Below are 26,224 nucleotides of genomic sequence, written 5' to 3'. Positions count from 1 at the left end.
TATTTTTAAAGATAAAACTTACAGAGTCCAAAACAACTTCTTTTTTAAGGTTTCCCAAGATACCTGCAAAATTTTGGCCAGTAAGGTCAGCACTGCTGTTTTACTTTCAGGAGTAGAATCTTTGGCCCACCAGGAGTCCCACTTCTTCCAGTTGTGCAAAATTGTACTTGCAAGTTTCTGTCCTTGGTATTTCTGGCTGGCTCGATCCCTAAAGCTCTGATCTAACATACCATTCAAAACGGTGCTCACCTGAAATAAATAAGTGTGTGGTACTTGAAGAAAAATTCTCAATAGTAAGACTGGTAGATACAGTAACAAAATCTACTTTCAGATCAAAGTTATTCTTGGAAAATAAAGATGCTATTTCTGTAATAGCTATTTATTTCATAACTCCTCAAATTTGAGAAAAACAACTTATTACGTAAATTTTCCCACAAAAGCACAAGGTGTGGTCTCCTCTATGAAATCATGTTCATCCTATTGCTTCTTTCTTAGTTGGGAGCATTCTCGATGAGAGAAAGAATTAACTCTCCTCTGTAACATATGCACAGAAGCATACACACATGCTTGAACACACATATTTCCTGTCCCACCACCTTTCCAATAGTTGACATCCTAATTTTGGTTAGATTAATATTCAATATTCTTATCATTATGACAATGCAATCATTTTACACAACATTCTGATCTCCCTAAAATATTAACTTGCCTGCTTTCTTTGTTGTTTTCAATGTGCTTATCATTATTTGCCATCACACACTCCTTATTTAATTAATGAAATCGCCTTAAGACATCTAAACCCATCAGGAAATCTATCAGCTCCACTTCAGTGGCAACATAGCTCCCACTCTAGAATGTCTTTGATCTCTGCCCTCTGGGTGTCACTTCAGCACCCTCCAGGAGACTGGTCCCCTTCTCTCTGTTTGAGCCAACTTCCCAGATCCAACATCTTCCTCTTTCTTGGCTGACTGATGAGAGTGCACAGGAGATAAGATTCCTTTAGATCTGGCACAACTGAAAAACCTGAATTCATCTCTCACCCATGACTGATAGTCTGGCCAGATTCAGAACTCCCGGTTGGAATCTTCTTTGCTGAAATGTGAAGGAATTTGGTGTATAGTCTTCTAGTGTCCACTCTACAGTTCCAAAGACAAATGGCATCTGATTTCTTGATCCTTAAATGTAATCACGTTATCTCTTGCAGAAACTTTTTAGAATCTTTTCTCATGGTGAAGCCCCTGTGTTATGAATTTTCAAGAAATTTGTTCCACGTGAGGCTGCTTTCATACACTGTGCTGGATATTCAGTGTCTCTTTTCCATCTGGAAGCTCCAGGCCTTCATTTCTGGGACATTGTTTTGAGGGTCTGTCTTTCCCCTGGGAAAGAGGTCCTGGTGATGGAACCTATCAATGGATCCCAAGTTTCATCAGTTTTCTCTACTACTTTCTGTTTTGCCTTTTTACTTTATTCTCTGTGAGAGCTCCTAAGTTTTATCTTCCAAAACCATTTCATTTTCAATTTCTGATGCTTATGCTTAATTCCCAAATGTTCCTTTCTTTTAGTGTTCTTTTCAGTAGCAATTCTTATTTTGCCAACAAGCTGTTTTCTCTCAGCTCTCTGAGGATCTTTTCTCTTTACATTTCCATCTCATTGAATAGTCTCTGTGTCAAATGGCTTTTTACCTGCCTAACCCTTTTAGAATCCATTTCTTGATGCCTGGTGCTCCCTGGCTATTGGCACATACCAAGAAACTGACTATAAGTACCATGCAGTGGCCAAGGCTCACTGGCAATATGCATCAGTTTAGGTTGGTGGGGCAATGATGACACTTAATCTTTATTTTCTTTTAGTCTTGTCAAAATATTCCTATATCCTGCCTGAGGGTATATACCTAACCGACCATATTCTGGGAGCCAAACTGTGGGAAGAGAGCTAAGAGCCTCAAAATTCAGAATTCAGGGAGGTTTTCACTTAACTTCCTTGTTTCAAAAAGGTATTCCCACACCAAAGATAAACAGAGGATCATAAAGACCATTATGAACAATTATTCATCAACAAATTGGACAACCTAGGACAAAACGGATAAATTCCTAGAAACATGCATCTTACCAGGATTGAATCTCAAAGAAATAATCTGAACAGACTAATTAATAGTAAGGAGGTTGAACCAGTAATCAAAAACCTCTCAACAAACAGAAGTCCAGGACCCGATGGCTTCACTGGTGAATCCTACCAAACATTTAAGGAAGAACTAAAACCAATACTCAAATTCTTCTAAAAAAACTAGAAGACAAGTGGATACTTCCATACTCATTCCATGAGGCCAGCATTACCCTGATACCAAAACCAGACGAAGAAACTACAAGAAAAGAAAATTACAGGAAAATATCCCTGATGAACATAGATGCAAAACTCCTCAACAAATATCAGCAAATCAAATTCAACAATATGCTAAAAGGATCATATACCATGATCAAGTGGGGTTTTTTGTAGGGATGCCTGGATGGTTCAACATCTGCAAATCAATTAGCATGATATACCACATTAACAAAATAAATAATAAAAATCATAGGGTCATCTTAATAGATGCAGAAAAAACATCTGATAAAATTCAACAATCACTCATGATAAAAACTTAACAAATCGGGTGCATAGGCAACATACTTCAACATAATAAAAGCCACATATGACAAAAGCACAGCTGACATCATACTTGATAGTGAGAAACGGAGAGCTTTTTCCTTACAATCAGGAACAAGAAAAGGATGTCTAGTCTTAGCACTTTTATTCACCATTGTACTGGAAATCCTAGTCATAGCAATCAGAGAAGAAAAAAAAAGCATAAAAAACAGAAGGGAAGAAGTAACACTGTCCATCTGCAGAAGGCACAATATTAAATATAGGAAACCCTGAAGACCACCAAAAAAAAAACTATTAAAACTAACCAATAAATTCAATAAAGCTGCAGGACACAAAATCAATTCATAAAAATCCACTGCATTTCTATATACTAATAACCAACTATCAGAAAGTGAAATTAAGAAAATAATCCCATTTATAATTGCACCAAAAAGAATAAAACACCTAGGAATAAATTTAACAAAGGAGATTAAAAACCTCTATGATGAAAACTAGAAGATGCTGATGAAAAAAATTGAGGATACAAATAAATGGAAGGGTATTCTGAGCTCAAGGAATAGAATTATTAATATTGCTAACATGTTAGTATTATCCAAAGCAGTCTACAGATTCAATACAATCCTTATCAAAATTCCAAAGGCATTTTTCACTGAAACAGAATAAGCAATCCTAAAATTTGTATGGAACCACAAAAGACCCTGAATAACCAAAGCAGTCTTGGAGAGAACAACAAAGCTGGAGGCATTATGCTTCCTGATTTCATGCTATATTATGTCAAGATAATTAAAACAATGCAGTACTGGGATAAAAACAGACACATAGATCAGTGGAACAGAATGGAGAATACAGAAATAAACACATGCAAAGAGCCAAGAATACACAATGATGAAGAAAAAGAAGGCAAGAATATACAATGGAGAAAAGATAGTCTCTTCAATAAATGGTATTGGGAAAACTGTATAGCTACATGCTAAAGAATGAAACTTAACACCTATTTCAAACCATACACAGAAATCAACTCAAAATCTATTAAAGGCTTGAACTTAAAACCTGAAGCCATAAAATTCCTTAAGGATAAGCTACTTGACATTGGCCTTAGCAATGATTTTTTTTTTTTTATTTTACACCAAAAGCAAAGGCAACAGTAGTAATAGATAAGGAGAACTGCATCAAACTAAAAAGCTTCTGTACAGCAAAAGAAATCAATGGCCACGGCCACCAAACTGTGGAAAGAACCAAGATGCCCTTCAACAGACGAATGGATCAGGAAGCTGTGATCCATATACACTATGGAGTATTATGCCTCCATCAGAAAGGATGAATACCCAACTTTTGTAGCAACATGGGCGAGACTGGAAGAGATTATGCTGAGTGAAATAAGTCAAGCAGAGAGAGTCAATTATCATATGGTTTCACTTATTTGTGGAGCATAAGAAATAACATGGAGGACTTGGGGAAATGGAGAAGAGAAGGGAGTTGGGGGAAATTGGAGGGGGAGATGAACCCTGAGAGACTATGGACTCTGAAAAATAATCTGAGGGTTTTGAAGGGGCGGGGGGTGGGAGGTTGGCTGAGCCAGGTGGTGGGTATTATGGAGGGCATGTATTGCATGGAGCACTGCGTGTGGTGCATAAACAATGAACTCTGTTTCACTGAAAAGAAATTAAATTTAAAAAAAAAAAAGAAATCACCAAAAAATGAAAAGGCAAGCTATAAAATGGCAGAAAATATCTATAAATCACGTATGTGATAAGGGGTTAATATTCAAAATATATGAAGGACTCATACAACTCAATAGCAAAAAGAAAAAAAAAAAATCAAACTATCTAATTTAAAAATGGGCAGTAGAACTAAATAGACATTTTTCCAAAGAAGACAGTCACAAGGTAAATGAAAAGGTGTTCGACATCACTAATCACCAAGAAAATGCAGATCAAAACCATAGTGAGATATTCTCTCATACCTATAAGAACAACCAGCACCCAAAAGACAAAGGATGTGAAGAAAAGGGAACTCTTATGCACGGTTGATGGGAATGCAAGCTGTTGCAACCACTATGAAATACAGTGCGGCAGTCCTCCCAAAAATTAAAATCAGAAGTACTATATGCTTTGGCAATTCCATTTCAGGGTTTTAATATGAAGAGAAGGAGAACACTATCTAAAAAATATATCTGCACCCCCATGTTCATTGCAACATTACGTATAATAGTCAAAGACATGGAAACAATCTAAGTGTCCATCAACAGATGAATGAATAAAGAAGATGTGGTTATATACAAATACAATGAAATATTATTTAGCCATTATAAAGAATATTCTGCCAATTGTCACAACACAGATTTGATCCTGACAACATTATACTAAGTGAAATGGGTCCTACAGAGAAAGATAAATACTGGGTATCATTTATACACAGACTCTAAAAAACCAAACTCATAGAGAACAGACTGGTGGTTGCTAGAGGTAGGGGTTGGGAAGTTGGGCAATATGAATAAAAGTGGTCAAAGGTACAAACTCCTGTTGTAAGATAATTAAGTTCTGGAGATATAATATATAGCACGGTGACTAAAGTTATGTATCATATATCTGAAAAGTGTTGACGTGCTTAAAAGTTCTCATTGCATGGAAAAAATTTTATCTGTACAAGGTGATGAACACTAAACTCACCACAGGAATCATTCTGCATGATTATCAAATTTGATTAAATCAAATCAACATGTTGTACACCTAAACCTTATAAAATGTTGTATGCCAATTATATCTCCATAAACGTGGAAAAAAGAAAAAGAAGAATACTCATTCATCTGAATGGTTATAAAATAAACAAAATCAGTAGTTTTCTGATATACCACATCCTTGTAAAGAAAATATAAAGTGGGGGAGCCTGGGTGGCTCGGTCATTTAAGTGTCTGACTCGATTTCATCTCAGGTCATGATCTCAGGTTCATGAGACTGAGCCCTGTGTCAAGCTCCATGCTCAGCCATGCTGAGCCAGTCTTTCTCTCTTTCTCCAACCCCTTTTGGCTCTTCCCACTTGTTTTCTCTCTCTCTCAAATAAAACTTAAAAAAAAAAAAAAAGAAAAGAAAGAAAATAGGGGCGCCTGGGTGGCTCAGTGGTTTAAAGCCTGTGCCTTTGTTCAGGTCATGATCCCGGGGTCCTGAGATAGAGCCTCGCATCGGCTCTCTGCTTGGCGGGAAGCCTGCTTTCCCCCCTCTCTCTGCCTGCCTCTCTGCCTACATGTGATCTCTGTCAAATAAATAAATAAATAGATAAAATCTTTTAAAAAAAGAAAAAGAAAGAAAGAAAAAGAAAATATAAAGGGGAAAGTATTCCATTTACATGTACAACTCAATAGCATCCAGTGTCTAGAAATGTTCTTAAGAAATGTGCAATAACTAGGAGGAGTCAAAATGGCAGAGAAGTAGCAGGCTGAGACTACTTCAGCTAGCCGGAGATCAGCTAGATAGCTTATCTAAAGATTGCAAACACCTGAAAATCCATCGGCAGATCGAAGAGAAGAAGAACAGCAATTCTGGAAACAGAAAAACAACCACTTTCTGAAAGGTAGGACCGGCGGAGAAGTGAATCCAAAGCGACGGGAAGATAGACCCTGGGGGGAGGGGCCGGCTCACGGCAAGCAGTGGAGCAACGGAGCACAAAATCAGGACTTTTAAAAGTCTGTTCCGCTGAGGGACATCGCTCCAGAGGCTAAACCAGGGCGAAGCCCACGCGGGGTCAGCGTGGCCTCAGGTCCCACAGGGTCACAGAAGGATCAGGGATGTCTGAATGTCGCAGAGCTTGCGGGTATTGGAACAAGAAAGCCGGCTACAGAGACAGAGCCGACAGTAAGCTCACAGCTCGGTGTAACCTTGAACAAGTCGCAGGCTCAGTGAGCTCGGAGCGCGGCCGGAGGTCAGGCAGACGGGAGTAACTGGGCGCTGTTCTCTGAGGGTGCACTGAGGAGTGCGGCCCTGGGCTCTCGGCTCCTCTAGGCCGGGCCAGAGACCAGGAGGCCGCCATTTGTATTCCCGTCCTCTGGAACTCTACCGAAAGCGCTCAGGGAACAAAAGCTCCTGAAAGCAAACCCGAGCGGATTACTCACCCCGGCCCCTGCTAAGGGTGGTGCAATTCCGCCTGGTGCAAAGACACTTGAGAATCACTACAACAGGCCCCTCCCCCAGAAGATCAACAAGAAATCCAGCCGAGACCAAGTTCACCTACCAAGGAGTGAGGTTTCAATACCAAGGAGAGCAGCAGAATTCCAAAGGAGGAGAAAGCAAAGCACGGAACTCATGGCTTTTTCCCTGTGATTTTTTTTAGTCTTGCAGTTAATTTAATTTTTTTCTTTTTCATTTTTTGTTTTTTTTCTCACCTTCTGGTAAATTTTTTTTTAACTTTTACCATTTTTTTAAAACTTTTTTTTAATGTTTTTTTAACCAGTTTATCGAAAATATATATTTTTCTTACTTGTTTTTTTTTTTTAATTCCTTTCTTTTTTTTTTCTTTCTTCTTTTTGAACCTCTTTTTATCCCCTTTCTACCCCCTCACGATTTGGGATCTCTTCTAATTTGGTTAAAGCATATTTTCCTGGGGTTGTTGCCACCCTTTTAGTATTTTACTTGCTCCTTCATATACTCTTATCTGGACAAAATGACAAGACGGAAAAATTCAACACAAAAAAAAGAACAAGAGGCAGTACCAAAGGCTAGGGACCTAATTAAAACAGACATTGGTAATATGTCAGATCTAGAGTTCAGAATGACATTCTCAAGGTTCTAGCCGGGCTCGAAAAAGGCATGGAAGATATTAGAGAAACCCTCTCGAGAGATATAAAAGCCCTTTCTGGAGAAATAAAAGAACTAAAATCTAACCAAGTTGAAATCAAAAAAGCTATTAATGAGGTGCAATCAAAAATGGAGGCTCTAACTGCTAGGATAAATGAGGCAGAAGAAAGAATTAGTGATATAGAAGACAAAATGACAGAGAATAAAGAAGCTGAGCAAAAGAGGGACAAACAGCTACTGGACCACGCGGGGAGAATTCGAGAGATAAGTGACACCATAAGACAAAACAACATTAGAATAATTGGGATTCCATAAGAAGAAGAAAGAGAGAGGGGAGCAGAAGGTATACTGGAGAGAATTATTGGGGAGAATTTCCCCAATATGGCAAAGGGAACAAGCATCAAAATTCAGGAGGTTCAGAGAACGCCCCTCAAAATCAATAAGAATAGGCCCACACCCCGTCACCTAATAGTAAAATTTACAAGTCTCAGTGACAAAGAGAAAATCCTGAAAGCAGCCCGGGAAAAGAAGTCTGTAACATACAATGGTAAAAATATTAGATTGGCAGCTGACTTATCCACAGACACCTGGCAGGCTAGAAAGAGCTGGCATGATATTTTCAGAGCACTAAAAGAGAAAAACATGCAGCCAAGAATACTATATCCAGCTAGGCTATCATTGAAAATCGAAGGAGAGATTAAAAGCTTCCAGGACAAACAAAAACTGAAAGAATTTGCAAACACCAAACCAGCTCTACAGGAAATATTAAAAGGGGTCCTCGAAGCAAAGAGAGAGCCTACAAGTGGTAGATCAGAAAGGAACAGAGACAATATACAGTAACAGTCACCTTACAGGCAATACAATGGCACTTAATTCATATCTCTCAATAGTTACCCTGAATGTGAATGGGCTAAATGCCCCTGTCAAAAGACACAGGGTATCAGAATGGATAAAAAAACAAAACCCATCTATATGTTGCCTCCAAGAAACACATTTTAAGCCCGAAGACACCTCCAGATTTAAACTGAGGGGGTGGAAAAGAATTTACCATGCTAATGGACATCACAAGAAAGCAGGAGTGGCAATCCTTATATCAGATCAATTAGATTTTAAGCAAAAGACTATGATAAGAGATGAGGAAGGACACTATATCATACTCAAAGGGTCTGTCCAACAAGAAGATCTAACAATTTTAAATATCTATGCCCCCAACGTGGGAGCAGCCAACTATATAAACCAATTAATAACAAAATCAAAGAAACACATCAACAATAATACAATAATAGTAGGGGACTTTAACACTCCCCTTACTGAAATGGACAGATCATCCAAGCAAAAGATCAGCAAGGAAATAAAGGCCTTAAATGACAGACTGGATGAGATGGACATCACAGATATATTCAGAACATTTCATCCCAAAGCAACAGAATACACATTCTTCTCTAGTGCACATGGAACATTCTCCAGAATAGATCACATCCTCGGTCCTAAATCAGGACTCAACCGGTATCAAAAGATTGGGATCATTCCCTGCATATTTTCAGACCACAATGCTCTAAAGCTAGAACTCAACCACAAAAGGAAGTTTGAAAAGAACCAAAATACATGGAGACTAAACAGCATCCTTCTATAGAATGAATGGGTCAACCGGGAAATTAAAGAAGAATTGAAAAAAATCATGGAAACAAAAGATAATGAAAATACAACGGTTCAAAATCTGTGGGACACAACAAAGGCAGTCCTGAGAGGAAAATATATAGCGGTTCAAGCCTTTCTCAAGAAACAAGAAAGGTCTCAGCTACACAACCTAACCCTACACCTAAAGGAGCTGGAGAAAGAACAAGAAAGCAACCCTAAGCCCAGCAAGAGAATAGAAATCATAAATATCAGAGCAGAAATCAATGAAATAGAAACGAAAAAGACAATAGAACAAATCAACGAAACTAGGAGCTGGTTCTTTGAAAGAATTAATAAAATTGATAAACCCCTGGCCAGACTTATCAAAAAGAAAAGAGAAAGGACCCAAATAAATAAAATCATGAACGAAAGAGGAGAGATCACAACTAACACCAAGGAAATACACACTATTATAAGAACATACTATGAGCAACTCTATGCCAATAAATTTGACAATCTGGAAGAAATGGATGCATTCCTAGAAACATATAAACTACCACAACTGAACCAGGAAGAAATAGAAAGCCTGAACAGACCCATAACCAGTAAGGAGATTGAAACAGTCATTAAAAATCTCCAAACAAACAAAAGCCCAAAGCCAGACAGCTTCCCGGGGGAATTCTACCAAACATTTAAAGAAGAACTAATTCCTATTCTCCTGAAACTGTTCCAAAAAATAGAAATGGAAGGAAAACTTCCAAACTCATTTTATGAGGCCAGCATCACCTTGATCCCAAAGCCAGACATGGATCCCATCAAAAGAGAGCTATAGACCAATATCCTTGATGAACACAGATGCGAAAATTCTCAACAAAATACTATCCAATAGGATTCAACAGTACATTAAAAGGATTATTCACCACGACCAAGTGGGATTTATTCCAGGGCTGCAAGGTTGGTTCAACATCCGCAAATCAGTCAATGTGATACAACACATTAATAAAAGAAAGAACAAGAACCATATGATACTCTCAATAGATGCTGAAAAAGCATTTGACAAAGTACAGCATCCCTTCCTGATCAAAACTCTTCAAAGTGTAGGGATAGAGGGCACATACCTCAATATCATCAAAGCCATCTATGAAAAACCCACTGCAAATTTCATTCTCAATGGAGAAAAACTGAAAGCTTTTCCGCTAAGGTCAGGAACACGGCAGGGATGTCCATTATCACCACTGCTATTCAACATAGTACTAGAGGTCCTAGCCTCAGCAATCAGAAAACAAAAGGAAATTAAAGGCATCCAAATCGGCAAAGAAGAAGTCAAAGTATCACTCTTCGCAGATGATATGATACTATATGTGGAAAACCCAAAAGACTCCACTCCAAAACTGCTAGAACTTATACAGGAATTCAGTAAAGTGTCAGGATATAAAATCAATGCACAGAAATCAGTTGCATTTCTCTACACCACAGCAAGGCAGAAGAAAGAGAAATTAAGGAGTCCATCCCATTTACAATTGCACCCAAAACCATAAGATACCTAGGAATAAACCTAACCAAAGAGACACAGAATCTATACTCAGAAAACTATAAAGTACTCATGAAAGAAATTGAGGAAGACACAAAGAAATGGAAAAATGTTCCATGCTCCTGGATTGGAAGAATAAATATTGTGAAAATGTCTATGCTACCTAAAGCAATCTACACATTTAACGCAATTCCTATCAAAGTACCATCCATCTTTTTCAAAGAAATGGAACAAATAATGCTAAAATTTATATGGAACCAGAAAAGACCTCGAATAGCCAAAGGGATATTGAAAAAGAAAGCCAACGTTGGTGGCATCACAATTCCGGACTTCAAGCTCTATTACAAAGCTGTCATCATCAAGACAGCATGGTACTGGCACAAAAACAGACCCATAGATCAATGGAACAGAATAGAGAGCCCAGAAATAGACCCTCAAATCTACGGTCAACTCATCTTCGACAAAGCAGGAAAGAATGTCCAATGGAAAAAAGACAGCCTCTTCAATAAATGGTGCTGGGAAAATTGGACAGCCACATGCAGAAAAATGAAATTGGACCATTTCCTTACACCACACACAAAAATAGACTCAAAATGGATGAAGGACCTCAATGTGCGAAAGGAATCCATCAAAATCCTTGAGAACACAGGCAGCAACCTCTTCGACCTCTGCCGCAGCAACATCTTCCTAGGAACAACGCAAAAGGCAAGGGAAGCAAGGGAAAAAATGAACTACTGGGATTTCATCAAGATCAAAAGCTTTTGCACAGCAAAGGAAACAGTTAACAAAATCAAAAGACAACTGACAGAATGGGAGAAGATATTTGCAAACGACATATCAGATAAAGGACTAGTGTCCAGAATCTATAAAGAACTTAGCAAACTCAACACCCAAAGAACAAATAATCCAATCAAGAAATGGGCAGAGGACATGAACAGACATTTCTGCAAAGAAGACATCCAGATGGCCAACAGACACATGAAAAAGTGCTCCACATCACTCGGCATCAGGGAAATACAAATCAAAACCACAATGAGATATCACCTCACGCCAGTCAGAATGGCTAAAATCAACAAGTCAGGAAATGACAGATGCTGGCGAGGATGTGGAGAAAGGGGAACCCTCTTACACTGTTGGTGGGAATGCAAGCTGGTGCAGCCACTCTGGAAAACAGCGTGGAGGTTCCTCAGAATGTTGAAAATAGAACTGCCCTATGACCCAGCAATTGCACTATTGGGTATTTACCCTAAAGATACAAAAGTAGTGATCCAAAGGGGCACATGCACCCGAATGTTTATAGCAGCAATGTCCACAATAGCCAAACTATGGAAAGAACCTAGATGTCCATCCACAGATGAATGGATCAAGAAGATGTGGTATATATACACAATGGAATACTATGCAGCCATCAAAAGAAATGAAATCTTGCCATTTGCAACAACATGGATGGAACTAGAGCGTATCATGCTTAGCGAAATAAGTCAAGGAGAGAAAGACAACTATCATATGATCTCCCTGATATGAGGAAGTGGTTATGCAACATGGAGGCTTAAGTGGGTAGAAGAAGAAAAAATGAAACAAGATGGGATTGGGAGGGAGACTAAACATAAGTGACTCTTAATCTCACAAAACAAACTGAGGGTTGCTGGGGGGAGGGGGTTTGGGAGAAGGGGGTGGGATTATGGACATTGGGGAGGGTATGTGCTTTGGTGAGTGCTGTGAAGTGTGTAAACCTGGTGATTCACAGACCTGTACCCCTGGGGATAAAAATATATGTTTATAAAAAATAAAAAGTTAAAAAAAAAAAAAGAAGATTAATAAATTTAATTATAATAAATACTTATGTATTGAATAAATACTCCCAGTGAGATTGAAAAACAAATAGCCAATAGGATAAAGTACTTTCTGCATACATGACAAATGTCTACTATCCTTAATATAAAAAAACTCTTAAAAATTAGTACGAAGTTTCACCCCAACAGAAAAATGTGCAAAATAAAATAATACAGCTCACACAAGAAACATCTTTGCTGCTCAAAAACACTAGTGAGAGACTAAGGTCAGAAGAGTGGGAGAACTGATATTAAACTCGAGAGATCAAAGTACAAAACATTTTCCATTTGTGGAATACTAAGATTTTTTTATCTGATATAAAGTATTTCAAACTTTATGTCATTGCTCAAAGAAATACTGGTGTTATATACAGAACATGACTTTAATATTGACTACAGGTCTTTCAATTAAAAAAAAAAAAGTATCCTACACTTAACTCTGCCTAGAGTGCCCCAGTGCAGAGATACTTATCCCTTCCAGACACTTGGCTGCCCACAGTGTCCTAAAGTGCAGTAGGAACAGTCCCTCGAGGACAAGGCAAGGCCAGGAGACCTGGCAGGGGACATCTAACATTCACACAGTCCTCCCCTTTTCAGCCTCTGCTTTGCATCCTGCTCCCAGTATTCTAGAGGCCCAGGACTCCATCACCAAATCCCAGAAAGGCTGGGTTCTGCAGCACAAATCAGCTGCCCATCACCCCACCACTATGTTACACTGCAGTTTTCTTGGACTCTGAAGTCTGTTACAACTTCTCTTTTTGGTTTCTAGCTTTCAAAATGCTGTCCATCTTATTTTCACTCTTGTCTTTCCTCCTTTAATGCGTCCTTTTGACATTGTATTTTAAAAACAAAACAAAAAGACCCATTTCTGTCACTTTAGAGGGAACTGAGGAGAAAGCAGAGGTAAATATGTATGACTTTTATCCATTACCTTAATCAGAAGTCTGAACAGCTTCAGAAATCATACTGTCCTATTCCCTTGGTGTCATGGATCTACTAAAAGTTCATTTCTAACTTTAAATACAAATTCCTAGTACAACCTGCCACAAGATACTCCCCTACAACAAGCACTGTTTGGAATAAAAGCTTAACGCAGAAAGAAATTATACATTGTCCCTTAAAATGGTCATTCCTAGTAGTTCCCAGCTCCTGTCTACAGATTCGGTTAAATTCCAAAATTTTATCAGTTTAGCAAACCAAACTCAACTATAAATTAAATACTCCAAGGTTCAATGTGAGGGGGCAAAGTGGGCTATAGCACGCAGGAAATAATGACTCTCCGTACTAACCTGTGAAAGGACCACGACTACAGAAAGCACACGGAGTGCACAAAACCAGCTGGCGGCTGGTGCAAAACAAAGGTGGGCTCAGGCCTCACGACAAGTTTCTGACCCCCAACACCACTTCTTCACAGAAATTTATACCACATACCTGTGCCTTCTAATATTTGGCCTAGAGATTCTGGGGGAGTGAGAGATTAAAAACAAATAATCCATGTTTCAATGTTTCAATGTTAATAACATTATTAAACATTCATTAAAAGTTGGGTTTTCTTTCCTTTGATTTTGTTTTGAAATATTGGCAAGAGCATTAAACCTTCCGGGAAGAGAGATTGTTTTGTTCAGACATTTCTGAAGAATATGGCAATCTTTTTATAGTCATTATATAAGAAAATATACTTCACTTAAGTAAAAATTTCACAATGAACTCACAAGCGTAGATAGTGTGCTAGATGGGGGGCAAGTCTTTTGCTAATACAAGGATCTCTGGCCCAATGAATGGAGTTTGATCGTAGTTCTTACTTTAAGTAAAAAAAGTAAAAATAAAAAATAAAAATTTCATTACCATTTTGGGATTATCCACAGATGATTTCATGAGCTCCAATACAACAAAATCTAGATTTTTCAATAATTCAGTGTTGATTGCCTCTGAGAACAAGCTATAAAAATACTCTCCATGAGAAAAGCTGACCATGTTTCTCTGGGACACTCCTGAGGCTGGCATAGATAACATTGCTGTGTCCAGGAGAAGATTCACAAGGTGTTCACACTAAAAAAGCAAGGAAAGGTACAATGACATATGTACATATTTTACCTGTTATAGAAAGATTACTGGGAAGCTGCTAACTTTGGAAGTGAAAAATCACACAGTAATGTCTAAGAGAACCTGGTACTTGAAGGCCTGGGTTCAGGTTTGAATTGTATACATTTCAATGAACTTGCATTTTCTAGGTGTCATTTTAGGAAAGAAATCTTTCTTGACTCATGTTTCTCCCAAATTTCCAGAAAATCTTATTATAGTTGCTTTGAGGGGAGAAGGTAGTAAGGGCATTTTTAGGCCATTTAAATATGTAATTTGTTTACATTAAGTGAACAAATGTGCAAAGAAGAGCTTTCTGCTGCAGCAGAAGACAGGTGGAAGGAATGAACACAAAGGACTGGCTAACAGATCTCAGCTATAGCAGAGACTATTTGAGGCCAGCTCTGGACAGTCAATAATCCATGAAGGTATCTTTTTGTGGTGCCTCTGAAATTATCCTCCAGGAGTGCTCCCAAATTAGCCTTCTGAGGATCATAAAAGACATGGGAAGAGGAAGCCACTGTGTCAACACAGTTTAACTTTATATTTGCAAAATGTTCTCTGCCTTATAAAGTCTTTTTGGAAACAAAGTACGATAGACAAAACCCCAACTTAAGAATACTGTCCTATTTCTTTTATTAAAGCAAATCTTTTAGAAAGGAAGTCAGATCAAGGACTTACCCAAATTACTAAATTTAGACTTCCAGCTAAATTCTTATTTTTAGAAGCACACTGCAAGTGAGCTATATATTTACATCATTAGAATAGCATAGCATGTAGCTGCTGCTCCTACCAGTCCTCCAAAAGCAAAGGCCAACTCCAGAAGTCCATTGGCTAATCGCTTACAACTGGGGTCTAGTGAAGGAAAATACTCTCGCTCATCTCCAGGTGCAATGCTTTTATAAACCAGGGAAAGAAGTTTTGTGCCAACAGAATGATGCTGATCTGCGGACTAAAATAAAGTGAACAATGAAACATCCAGCAGTAAGATATTTTATAGAAACACAAAATTTTACCTTTCATGAATTAAAAAAAAAAATCCATGTTCATTAACACTGATTACATTCTAATTGTCAGGAAAATGTTCACTCAACTTTGCTTTCTATGCTATATTTTTTCATTTATATTGCTTAGCCACAGAGGCACAATACCAGTTCATCCCTAAAGTTCTTCAAAAGACTGTTGGAAATATAAATGTCCTTCATTTTATATTTATAAATTTTTATATTTATATTCTAAGTTAACACATGTCTAGCACAAGTAATTCTTTAATACCCATTTCAGCACATTTCACACATACAGGATGTTTAAAACATATACATATATACATATATATATACATATATATGTATATATATAGACTAATTAGCTTAATAAAGCTAAGAGAAAAGTGAAAAACAAATTGGCTGTGGTTACCTGAGATGGTAATACAACATGCAAAAAACCAGCTCTGTGAAGTTGTTTACAAGCTGACACAACAGACACCAGCTTGGCCCTGTCCACATAAGCATCAGGGCCATATAGGTCAACAGCACAGAGCTCCTCAATGCTGCCATGGGAAAAAAAAAAAAACAAAAACAAACGAGATGAGTGTTGATCTCACTAAACTAGCAGGATACAATGAAAAATTATGCATGTTCTGTTATAAATGTGTTCATTGACTAATTGACATTTAAATTCATTAAATGACCTTGGAAAGCAAACATGGGTTAACAATGAACATGGGGCCCATGAACTTATCCAGCCATGGAAATAAACATGGGGCTAAGCCACATCTGAGGCTTGCTTACCTTCAGGTACAGGGAAAGCATGTGTTAAATAGAGGATTTTCAAACAAATGATGAGACCCTTTAGGAAATGAGGCTATAGCAGAAACACATACAACTGCCAGAGTATGTTACAATCTTAAATCCCAACACAACACTGATCCCAAGCATGATCTGAATGCTCACCTCCGTGCTGTTATTTTTTCCTTAAGGTGCATCTCCAGGGTGTCTTTGTATGGGGACTTCTTTAGTGCTTTTATTAGCTTCACACAAACATCGGGAAGATGATTCATAACTAGGACATCACCAATATTGAAACCTATGCTCGAGGGCTCACATAGGGTTTTCACCAAGAGTTTCATAAAGTTTTTGTTATTACATAAATCCTTCTCAAGGAGCTGTAAAAGATGATTTGGAGAAAAAAGAAAGAAAGAAAGAAAGAACAAACGAACGTCTATTAGTCAGGACTTAGATTTTTAGTAGTGTAAGGTCCATGAAGCCGGGAATTTTTGCCTGGCTAGGGCTGGGGTTGGAAACTTCCTCTGTAAAGGGTTAGAAAATAAATATTTTAGGCTTTTTGGGTCCTATGGTCTCTGCTGCAACTGCTAAACTAATTGCCATTATAATGTGAAAGCAGCCACAGACAATACATGGACAAATGGGGTTGGATGAGTTCCAATGAAAACTTTACAAAAGCAGGCAGCAGGTGGGATTTGGCCTGTGGACCATGGTTTTGTGGCCCCTGGTTTAGAGAGATGTTGTATCTGCAGATAGGGCCCGGCACACAGTAGATACTTAGTATGTATTAAATGGAAAGACTGACTAGACTTTGTTTATATAATAAGCCTGACAGATACATTTACAAGTAATGCATGTTTCCTAAGGCAAATGTTTGATCAATTGTAGCATAAAATGTGATATACAATAAAACATTTAGAAAAACTATTTTGCATTTAATTCACACAGTAAGAATTTGAAAATATATGAAAAATTTTATTACTTTCAAGAACAGAGAACTCCTACAGCAATGGAAATTTCTAAGAAAGCTAAAACCACTTTTAATAGGTGTTGGAAAATATTTTTCCAGTGCCAAATACTGATTCCAAACTAACAGAGCACCAGGAGTGACCTACCTTCCAGCCTTCTGGGGAGGTGCTGAGCAGCACTGTGGTAAATTCCATAATCCGTACCACAATTGTGCATTTGCTATAATTATATCTTTCCTCCTCTTGTGGGCTAGGTCTGTGACCTGTTGTCCCAGTGCCAAAGCACTTTTCTGCTGCCGTAATATCATGCATTGCAATGTTTTCTAAAAAGAAAGCCATTGCTTTCCAAAGTGAAGACTGTGTTTCAGTACCTAAAAAAAATTATACTGAATTATTAACATATGCTTCCTTCTAACTCCACTATGATAAATGTAAAATTCCTTCAGTATAGGCATAATATACTTTTAGTCAAAATTCAAACAGAAAAGATTTAAAAAGTATGCACACCAATTTCTATCAAATGTTAAAAAAGCTCATATACTTTGATCCAGCACTGAAATTTTATCCGAATGAAATAATGGCAGAATTACAAAGATGTTGTTTATATGGATGTTCACTTTAGCATTTTTTTTAATAATGAAGAAACAGAAACAACAGAAATGTCCTTCAAAGGGGGCGAAGAAAAATTTTGGCAGTGGTCTTTTTATGGAAACAACTGCATTAACTCCCAAAGGACTTTTTCATAAAACTCACATGTCTAAAAACATGAAGGTGCTGGTTCTCCCATGCCCCCATCCCTACTTCTCTCATGATTACCTCAGTCTTGCTTATGGAAGAAAGACAAAGCAAACTTCTTTCCTCAGTCTTACCGCAGTTGTGTACCAGAGGGTAAAGACCTCCCAAACAAAGGGACAATCTTAGGAAGTGGTATACATGTTGAAAGAGTAAAGGTAATGACTAAGAAATGCTTTTATAGAGGTGTTTGGTAGATCAGTCGGTTAAACATCTGCCTTCAGTTTAAGTCATGTTCTCAGAGTCCTGGGATCAAGCCCTACAACAGGCTCCCTGCGCAGTAAGGAATCTGCTTCTCCCTCTCCCTCTGCTCCTCCTCCAGCTCATGCTCTCTCCCTCAAATAAATAAAAATCTTTTTTTCAAAAACAAAAAGAAATTCTTTTTTTAAAAATATATATTTTATTAATTTATTTGACTGAGAGAGAGAAATCACAAGCAGGCAGAGAGGCAGGTGAGAGAGGGGGAAGCAGGCTCCCCACTGAGCAAAGAGCCCGATGTGGGGCTCGATCCCAGGACCCTGAGACCACGACCCGAGCCGAAGGCAAGAGACTCAACGCACTGAGCCACCCAGGCGCCCCCCAAAAGAAATTCTTTTATAAATCTGAGGGTTTCTAATTCTGTTTCCATAAAATTTAAGTTCATCAAAATGCCAACTTGACATATCATTAAAAATAATGTTGATGACAGATCACTATGTAGTCAAAGAAATGATAAAAAAAATATTAAGAACTTCATTTTTAAACACCAAATACCCTTGAATTCAGCAGAGCAGAGGCTATAAGACACATTCCAATTACAGATATGCTAAATGTGGAAAAACAAGGAGCATTTTAGCATTATTCAAATATGACACTTGTTTATGTGAACAAGTTATTTTTTAGTAACATCTATACAAAACAAAAATAGAATTCTAACCCTATAATTTTAAATTTTATGTGTAATAATTATTCAACAAAATTTTTATTATGTTTATCTCATAGTGGTAACAAACATAAAGTGCCCTAATAACAAATACAATAATAATACAACACAGAAGAAACCTGTGACATATAGACCATTTTGTTACAAAGACATAGAATTATGAGTAAAAAGATAAGCATAAAAACAGAATACTTAAGATAAGAAAATGTCAGGGGTATGGAATGGTGAGAATAATTCAGGAACTTGCAAAATTTCCAGAAACTGTTAAAGAAACTGTTAAACCTGATGTTGTTAAATAAAAAACCTCTACAGTAAAAAACAAAACAAAACAAAATTTAAAAAAAAATACAAAAAACAAACCTCTACAGTATTTAGGCTCCATTAAATATAAATATATTTTAAATTAACATATAATGTATTATTATATTAGCCCCAGGAGTACAGGTCTGTGAATCGCCAGGGTTACACACTTTACAGCTCTCACCATATCACATACCCTACCCGATGTCCAAGACCCCACCACTCTCTCCCTCCACCCCCCACCCCCGGGAACCCTACCTTTGTTTTGTGAGATTAAGAGTCTTATGGTTTGTCTCCCTCCCAATCCCATCTTGTTTCATTTATTCTTTTCCTACCTCCCAAGCCCCCCACATTGCATCTCTACTTCCTTATATCAGGGAGATCATTTGATAGTTGTCTTTCTGATTGACTAATTTCGCTAAGCATAATACCCTCTAGTTCGACCCACGTCGTCACAAATGGCAAGATTTCATTTCTTTTGATGGCTGCATAGTATTCCATAGTGTGTGTATATATATATACACACACACACACACCACTTCTTCTTTATCCATTCATCTGTTGATGGACATCTAGGTTCTTTCCATAGTTTGGCTATTGTAGACATTGCTGCTATAAACATTCGGGTGCACATGCCCCTTCGGATCACTACATTTATATCTTTAGGGTAAATACCCAGTAGTGCAACTACTGGGTTGTAGCGTAGCTCTATTTTCATTTGAGGAACCTCCATGCTGTTTTCCTGAGTGGCTGCACCAGCTTGCATTCCGACCAACATGTAGGGGGGTTCCCCTTTCTCCACACCATTGCCAGCATCTGTTGTTTCCTAACTTGTTCATTTTAGCCATTCTGCCTGGTGTGAGGTGGTCTCTCATTGTGTTTTTGATTTGATTTCCCTGATGCCGAGCGATGTGGAGCACGTTTTCATGTGTCTGTTGGCCATTCGGATGTCTTCTTTGCAGAAATGTTTTTTCATGTCTTCTGCCCATTTCTGATTGGATTATTTGTTCTTTGGGTGTTGAGTTTGGTAAGTCCTTTATAGATCTTGGATACTAGCCCTTTATCTGATATGTCGTTTGCAAATATCTTCTCCCATTCTATCAGTTGTCTTTTGGTTTCGTTTACTGTTTCCTTTGCTGTGCAAAAGCTTTTGATCTTCATGAAGTCCCAATAGTTCATTTTTGCCCTTGCTTCCCTTGCCTTTGGCAATGTTCCTAAGAGGAAGTGGCTGTGGTTGAGGTCAAAGAAGTTGCTGCCTGTGTTCTCCTCAAGGATTTGGATGGATTCCTTTCTCACATTGAGATCCTTCATCCATTTTGAGTCTGTTTTCATGCGTGGTGTCAGGAAATGGTCCAGTTTCATTCTTCTGCATGTGGCTGTTTTCCCAACACCATTTGTTGAAGAGACTGTCTTTTTTCCATCGGACATTCTTTCCTGCTTTGTCGAAGATTAGTTGACCATAGAGTTGAGGGTCTTTTTCTGGGCTTTCTGTTCTTTTCCATTGATCTATGTGTCCATTTTTGTGCAATTGCCATACTGTCTTGATGATGACAGCTTTGTAATAGAGCTTGAAGTCTGGAATTGTGACGCCATCAACTTTGGCTTTCTTTTTCAACATTCCTCTGGCTATTTGAGGTCTTTCCCGGTTCCACACAAATTTTAGGACGATTTGTTACATATCTTTGAAAAAAACAGATGGGATTTTGATAGGGATTGCATTAAATGTGTAGATTGCTTTAGGTAGCCTAGACATTTTCACAATGTTTGTTCTTTCAATCCATGAGCATGGGACATTTTTCCATTTCTTTGTGTCTTCCTCAATTTTAAATTTTCATGAGTACTTTAAATTTTCTGAGTATAGATTCTTTGCCTCTTTCATTAGGTTTATTCCTAGGTATATTATAGTTTGGGGTGCAACTGTAAATGGGATTGACTCCTTAATTTCTCTTTCTTCTGTCTTGTTGTTGGTGTAAAGAAATGCCACTGATTTCTGTGCACTGATTTTATGTCCTGAGACTTTTCTGAATTCCTGTACAAGTTCTAGCAGATTTGTACTGGAGTCTTTTGGGTTTTCCACATATAGTATCATATCATCTGCAAAGAGTGATAGTTTGACTTCTTTGACAATTTGGATGTCTTTAATTTCTTTTTATTGTCTGATTGCTGAGGCTAGGACTTCTAGTACTGTGTTGAATAGCAGTGGTGATAATGGACATCCCTGCTGCGTTCCTGACCTTAGCAGAAAAGCTCTCAGTTTTTCTCCATTGAGAATGATATTTGCTGTGGGTTTTTCATTGACAACTTTGATGATATTTAGGTATTTGCCCTCTATCCCTACACTTTGAAGAGTCTTGATTGGGAAAGAATGCTGTACTTTGTCAAATGCTTTTTCAGCATCTACTGTATCATATGGTTCTTGTTCTTTCTTTTATTAATGTATTGTATTACATCAATTATTTGCGGATGTTGAACCTGGAATAAATCCCATGTGGCCATGGTGAATAATCCTTTAAATGTACTGTTGAATCCTATTGGCTAGTATTTTGGTGAGAATGTTTGCATTATGTTTATTGAGGATATTGGTCTGCAATTCTCTTTTTTGTTGGGATCCTTGTCTGGGTTTGGGATCAAGGTAATGCTTGCCTCATGAAATGAGTTTGGAAGTTTTCCTTCCATTTCTATTTTTTGGAATAGTTTCAGAAGAATAGGAATTAATTCTTCTTTAAATGTTTGGTAGAATTCCCCTGGGAAGCTGCCTGGCCCTGGGCTCTTGTCTTGGGGGAGATTTTTGATGACAGCTTCAATCTCCTTACTGGTTATGGGTCTGTTCCGGTGTTCTATTTCTTCCTGGTTCAGTTGTGGTAGTTTATATGTCTCTAGGAATGCATCCATTTCTTCCAGATTGTCAAATTTGCTGGCATATAGTTGCTCATAACATGTTCTTATAATTATTTGTATTTCTTTGGTGTTGGTTGCGATCTCTCCGTGTTCTTTCATAATTTTATTTATTTGGGTCCTTTCTCTTTTTGATAAGTGTGGCCAGGGGTTTATCAATCTTATTAATTCTTTCAAAGAACCAGCTCCTAGTTTCGTTGCTTTGTTCTATTGGGTTTTTTTTGTTTGTTTCTATTTCATTGATTTCTGCTCTGATCTTTATTATTTCTCTTCTCCTGCAGGGTTTAGGCTTTCTTTGTTGTTCTTTCTCCTGCTCCATTAAGTGTAGTGTTGGGCTGTGTATTTGAGACCTTTCTTGTTTCTTGAGAAAGGCTTATACTGCTACATATTTTCCTCTTAGGACTGCCTTTGCTGTGTCCCACAGATTTTGATCTGTTATGTTTTCATTTTCAATTGTTTTCATGAATTTTTTCAATTTCTTTTAATTTTCTGGTTAACCCATTCATTCTTTAGAAGGATGCTGTTTAATCTCCATGTATTTTGATTTTTTCCAAATTTCCTCTTGTGATTGAGTTCTAGCTTCAGAGCACTGTGGTCTGAAAATATGCAGAGAATGATCCCAATCTTTTGATACTGGTTGAGACTTGATTTAGGACCCAGAATATGATCTATTCCGGAGAATGTTCCATGTGCACTAGAGAAGAATGTGTATTCTGTTGCTTTGGGATGGAATGTTCTGAATATATCTGTGATGTCCATCTGGTCCAGTGTGTCATTTAAGGCCTTTATTTCCTTGTTGATCTTTTGCTTGAATGATCTGTCCATTTCAGCGAGGGGAGTATTAAAGTCCCCTACTATTATTGTATTATTATTGATGTGTTTCTTTGATTTTGTTATTAAGTGGTTTATGTAGCTGGCTGCTTCCATGTTAGGGGCATAGATACCTACAATTGTAAGATCTTCTTGTTGGAATGACCCTTTGAGCATGATACAGTGTCTTCCTCATCTCTTATTATAGTCTTTGGCTTAAAATCTAATTGACGTGATATAAGGACTAGAACCCCGGCTTTCTTTTGACGTCTATTAGCATGGTAAATTGTTTTCCACCCCCTCACTTTGAATCTGGAGGTGTCTTTGGGTCTAAAATGAGTTTCTTGTAGACAGCATATTGATGGGTTTTGGTTTTTTATCCATTCTGATACCCTGTGTCTTTTGATTGGGGCACTTAGCCCATTTACATTCAGGGTAACTATTGAGAGATATGAATTAAGTGCCATTGTATTGCCTGTAAGGTGACTGTTACTATATATTGACTCTGTTCCTTTCTGATCTACTACTTTTAGGGTCTCTCTTTGCTTAGAGGACCCCTTTCAATGGTTCCTGTAGAGCTGGTTTGGTGTTTACAAATTCTCTTAGTTCTTCTTTGTCCTGGAAGCTTTTTATCTCTCCTTCTATTTTCAATAATAGCCTAGCTGGATATAGTATTCTTGGCTGCATGTTTTTCTCATTTAGTATGCTTAATATATCATGCCAGTTCTTTCTGGCCTGCCAGGCTCTGTAGATAGGTCTGTTGCCAATCTAATATTTTTACCATTGTATGGTACAGACTTCTTGTCCCAGGCTGCTTTTAGGATTTTCTCTTTGTCGCTAAGACTTGTAAGTTTTACTATTAGATGATGGGATGTGGACCTATTATTGATTTTGAGGGGGTTCTCTGTGCCTCCTGGATTTTGATGCTTGTTCCCTTTGCCATATTGGGAAAATTCTTTCCAATATACCTTCTGCTCCTCCCTCTCTTTCTTCTTCTTCTGGAATCCCAATTATTCTAATGTTGTTTCATCTTATGGGATCACTTATCTCTCGAATTCTCCCCTTGTGGTCCAGTAGTTGTTTGTCTCTCTTTTGCTCAGCTTCTTTATTCTCTGTCACTTGGACTTCTATATCACTAATTCTTTCTTCTGCCTCATTTATCCTAGCAGTAAGAGCCTCCATTTTTTATTGTACTTCATTAATAACTTTTTTCATTTCAACTTGGTTATATTTTAGTTCTTTTATTTCTCCAGCATTTCTCTACTATCTTCCATGCCTTTTTCGAGTCCCGCTAGCACCTTGAGAATTATCATTCTGAACTACAGATCTTTATCTATATATCTATATTACCAATATCCATACTGATTAGGTCCCTGGTCTTCAGTAGTGCCTCTTGATCTTTTTTGTGTGTGGTGAGTTTTTCTGATTTATCATTTTACCTGATAAGAATATATGAAGGAGCAAATAAAATACTAAAAGGGTGCCAAAGACCCCAGTAAAATGTACTTTAACCAAATCAGAAGAGACCCCAAATCATCGGGGAAAGAAAAGGGGTAAAAAGAAATTCAGAAAAAAAATTTAAAAATGAAAAAAATAAAGAAAAAATATAAAAAAGAAAAAAAATATATGTATTCAACTGGTGAATAGAACAGGTCCACCCACTTAATTTTGGGAGTATTTTGGTCTCTTATAAGAAACTACCTCTCCAGAATTCAAAGAATGAAAAACATATATAAGAGTAAACACGACGAAGGGATGGAATATGACTACAAAGATAAAAATTAAGAAAAAAATTTCTAGATTGCCCGGTCAAGATGGCGGAGAAGTAGAAGGCCGAGACTACTTCAGCTAGCCGGAGATCAGCTAGATAGCTTATCTAAAGATTGCAAACACCTGCAAATCCATCGGCAGATCGAAGAGAAGAAGAACAGCAATTCTGGAAACAGAAAAACAACCACTTTCTGAAAGGTAGGACCGGCGGAGAAGTGAATCCAAAGCGACGGGAAGATAGACCCTGGGGGGAGGGGCCGGCTCCCGGCAAGCGGCGGAGCAACCGCGCACAAAATCAGGACTTTTAAAAGTCTGTTCCGCTAAGGGACATCGCTCCAGAGGCTACCCAGGGCAAAGCCCACACGGGGTCAGCGTGGCCTCAGGCCCCGCAGGGTCACAGAAGGATCGGGGGTGTCTGAGTGTCGCAGAGCTTGCGGGTATTGGAACGGGAAAGCCGGCTACAGAGACAGAGCCGACAGTAAGCTCGCAGCTCGGGGTGACCTTGAACCGGTCGCAGGCTTGGTGAGCTCGGAGCGCAGCTGGAGGTCAGGCAGATGGGAGTAAATGAGCGCGGTTCTCTGAGCGCGCACTGAGGAGTGCGGCCCTGGGCTCTCGGCTCCTCCGGGCCGGAGACCAGGAGGCCGCCATTTTCATTCCCATCCTCCGGAACTCTACGGAAAGCGCTCAGGGAACAAAAGCTCCTGAAAGCAAACCCAAGCGGATTACTCACCCCGGCCCCGGGTCAAAGCGGTGCAATTCCGCCTGGGCCAAAGACACTTGAGAATCACTAAAACAGGCCCCTCCCCCAGAAGATCAACAAGAAATCCAGCCGAGACCAAGTTCACCTACCAAAGAGTGCGGTTTCAATACCAAGGAGAGCAGCAGAATTCTAGAGGAGGAGAAAGCAAAGCACGGAACTCATGGCTTTTTCCCTGTGATTTTTTTTAGTCTTGCGGTTAATTTAATTTTTTTCTTTTTCATTTTTTTTTTTTTTTGCCTTCGGGTAAAATTTTTTATTTTTTTAACTGTTACCTTTTTCTTTTTTAACGATTTTTTACTAGTTTATCTAATACATATATTTTGTCTTTTTTATATTTTTCTTAGGTGTTTTCTTTTTTTTTTTTAATTCTTTTCTTTTTTTTTTTCTCTTTTTTCTTTTTCTTTTATTTCTTCCTTTTTGAACCTCTTTTTATCCCCTTTCTCCCCCCGCATGATTTTGGATCTCTTCTAATTTGGTTAAAGCATATTTTCCTGGGGTTGTTGCCACCCTTTTAGTATTTTACTTGCCCCTTCATATACTCTTATCTGGACAAAATGACAAGACGGAAAAATTCAACACAAAAAAAAGAACTAGAGGCAGTACCAAAGGCTAGGGACCTAATCAATACAGACATTGGTAATATGTCAGATCTAGAGTTCAGAATGACAATTCTCAAGGTTCTAGCCGGGCTCGAAAAAGGCATGGAAGATATTAGAGAAACCCTCTCGAGAGATATA

General features: G+C 38.1%; 1 protein-coding gene across 2 annotated transcripts in view; it reads right to left on the bottom strand.

The window, feature by feature from the left end:
• The window catches only part of PRKDC (protein kinase, DNA-activated, catalytic subunit), a 252,204-nt gene that overhangs the window by 141,266 nt on the left and 84,714 nt on the right, over window positions 1-26,224 (bottom strand). For both annotated transcript variants that reach the window (XR_014307720.1, XM_082718849.1), the window contains exons 32-37: window positions 17,386-17,609; window positions 16,439-16,650; window positions 15,903-16,035; window positions 15,280-15,438; window positions 14,253-14,456; window positions 64-249 (exon numbers count right to left, since the gene is read on the bottom strand). Coding sequence is in view for 1 of the 2 variants with exons in the window: in XM_082718849.1 (XP_082574975.1) it covers window positions 64-249; window positions 14,253-14,456; window positions 15,280-15,438; window positions 15,903-16,035; window positions 16,439-16,650; window positions 17,386-17,609 (1,118 nt within the window). In the remaining variant the exon portion in view is untranslated. The remainder of the gene's footprint in view (window positions 1-63; window positions 250-14,252; window positions 14,457-15,279; window positions 15,439-15,902; window positions 16,036-16,438; window positions 16,651-17,385; window positions 17,610-26,224) is intronic.

The sequence above is a fragment of the Mustela nivalis genome (genome assembly GCF_964662115.1).
Source record: "Mustela nivalis genome assembly, chromosome: 2".
NCBI classification, from domain to species: domain Eukaryota; kingdom Metazoa; phylum Chordata; class Mammalia; order Carnivora; family Mustelidae; genus Mustela; species Mustela nivalis.
The sequence above is the reverse complement of the archived record's forward strand: the minus strand, read 5'-3'. Positions and strand labels throughout refer to the sequence as shown.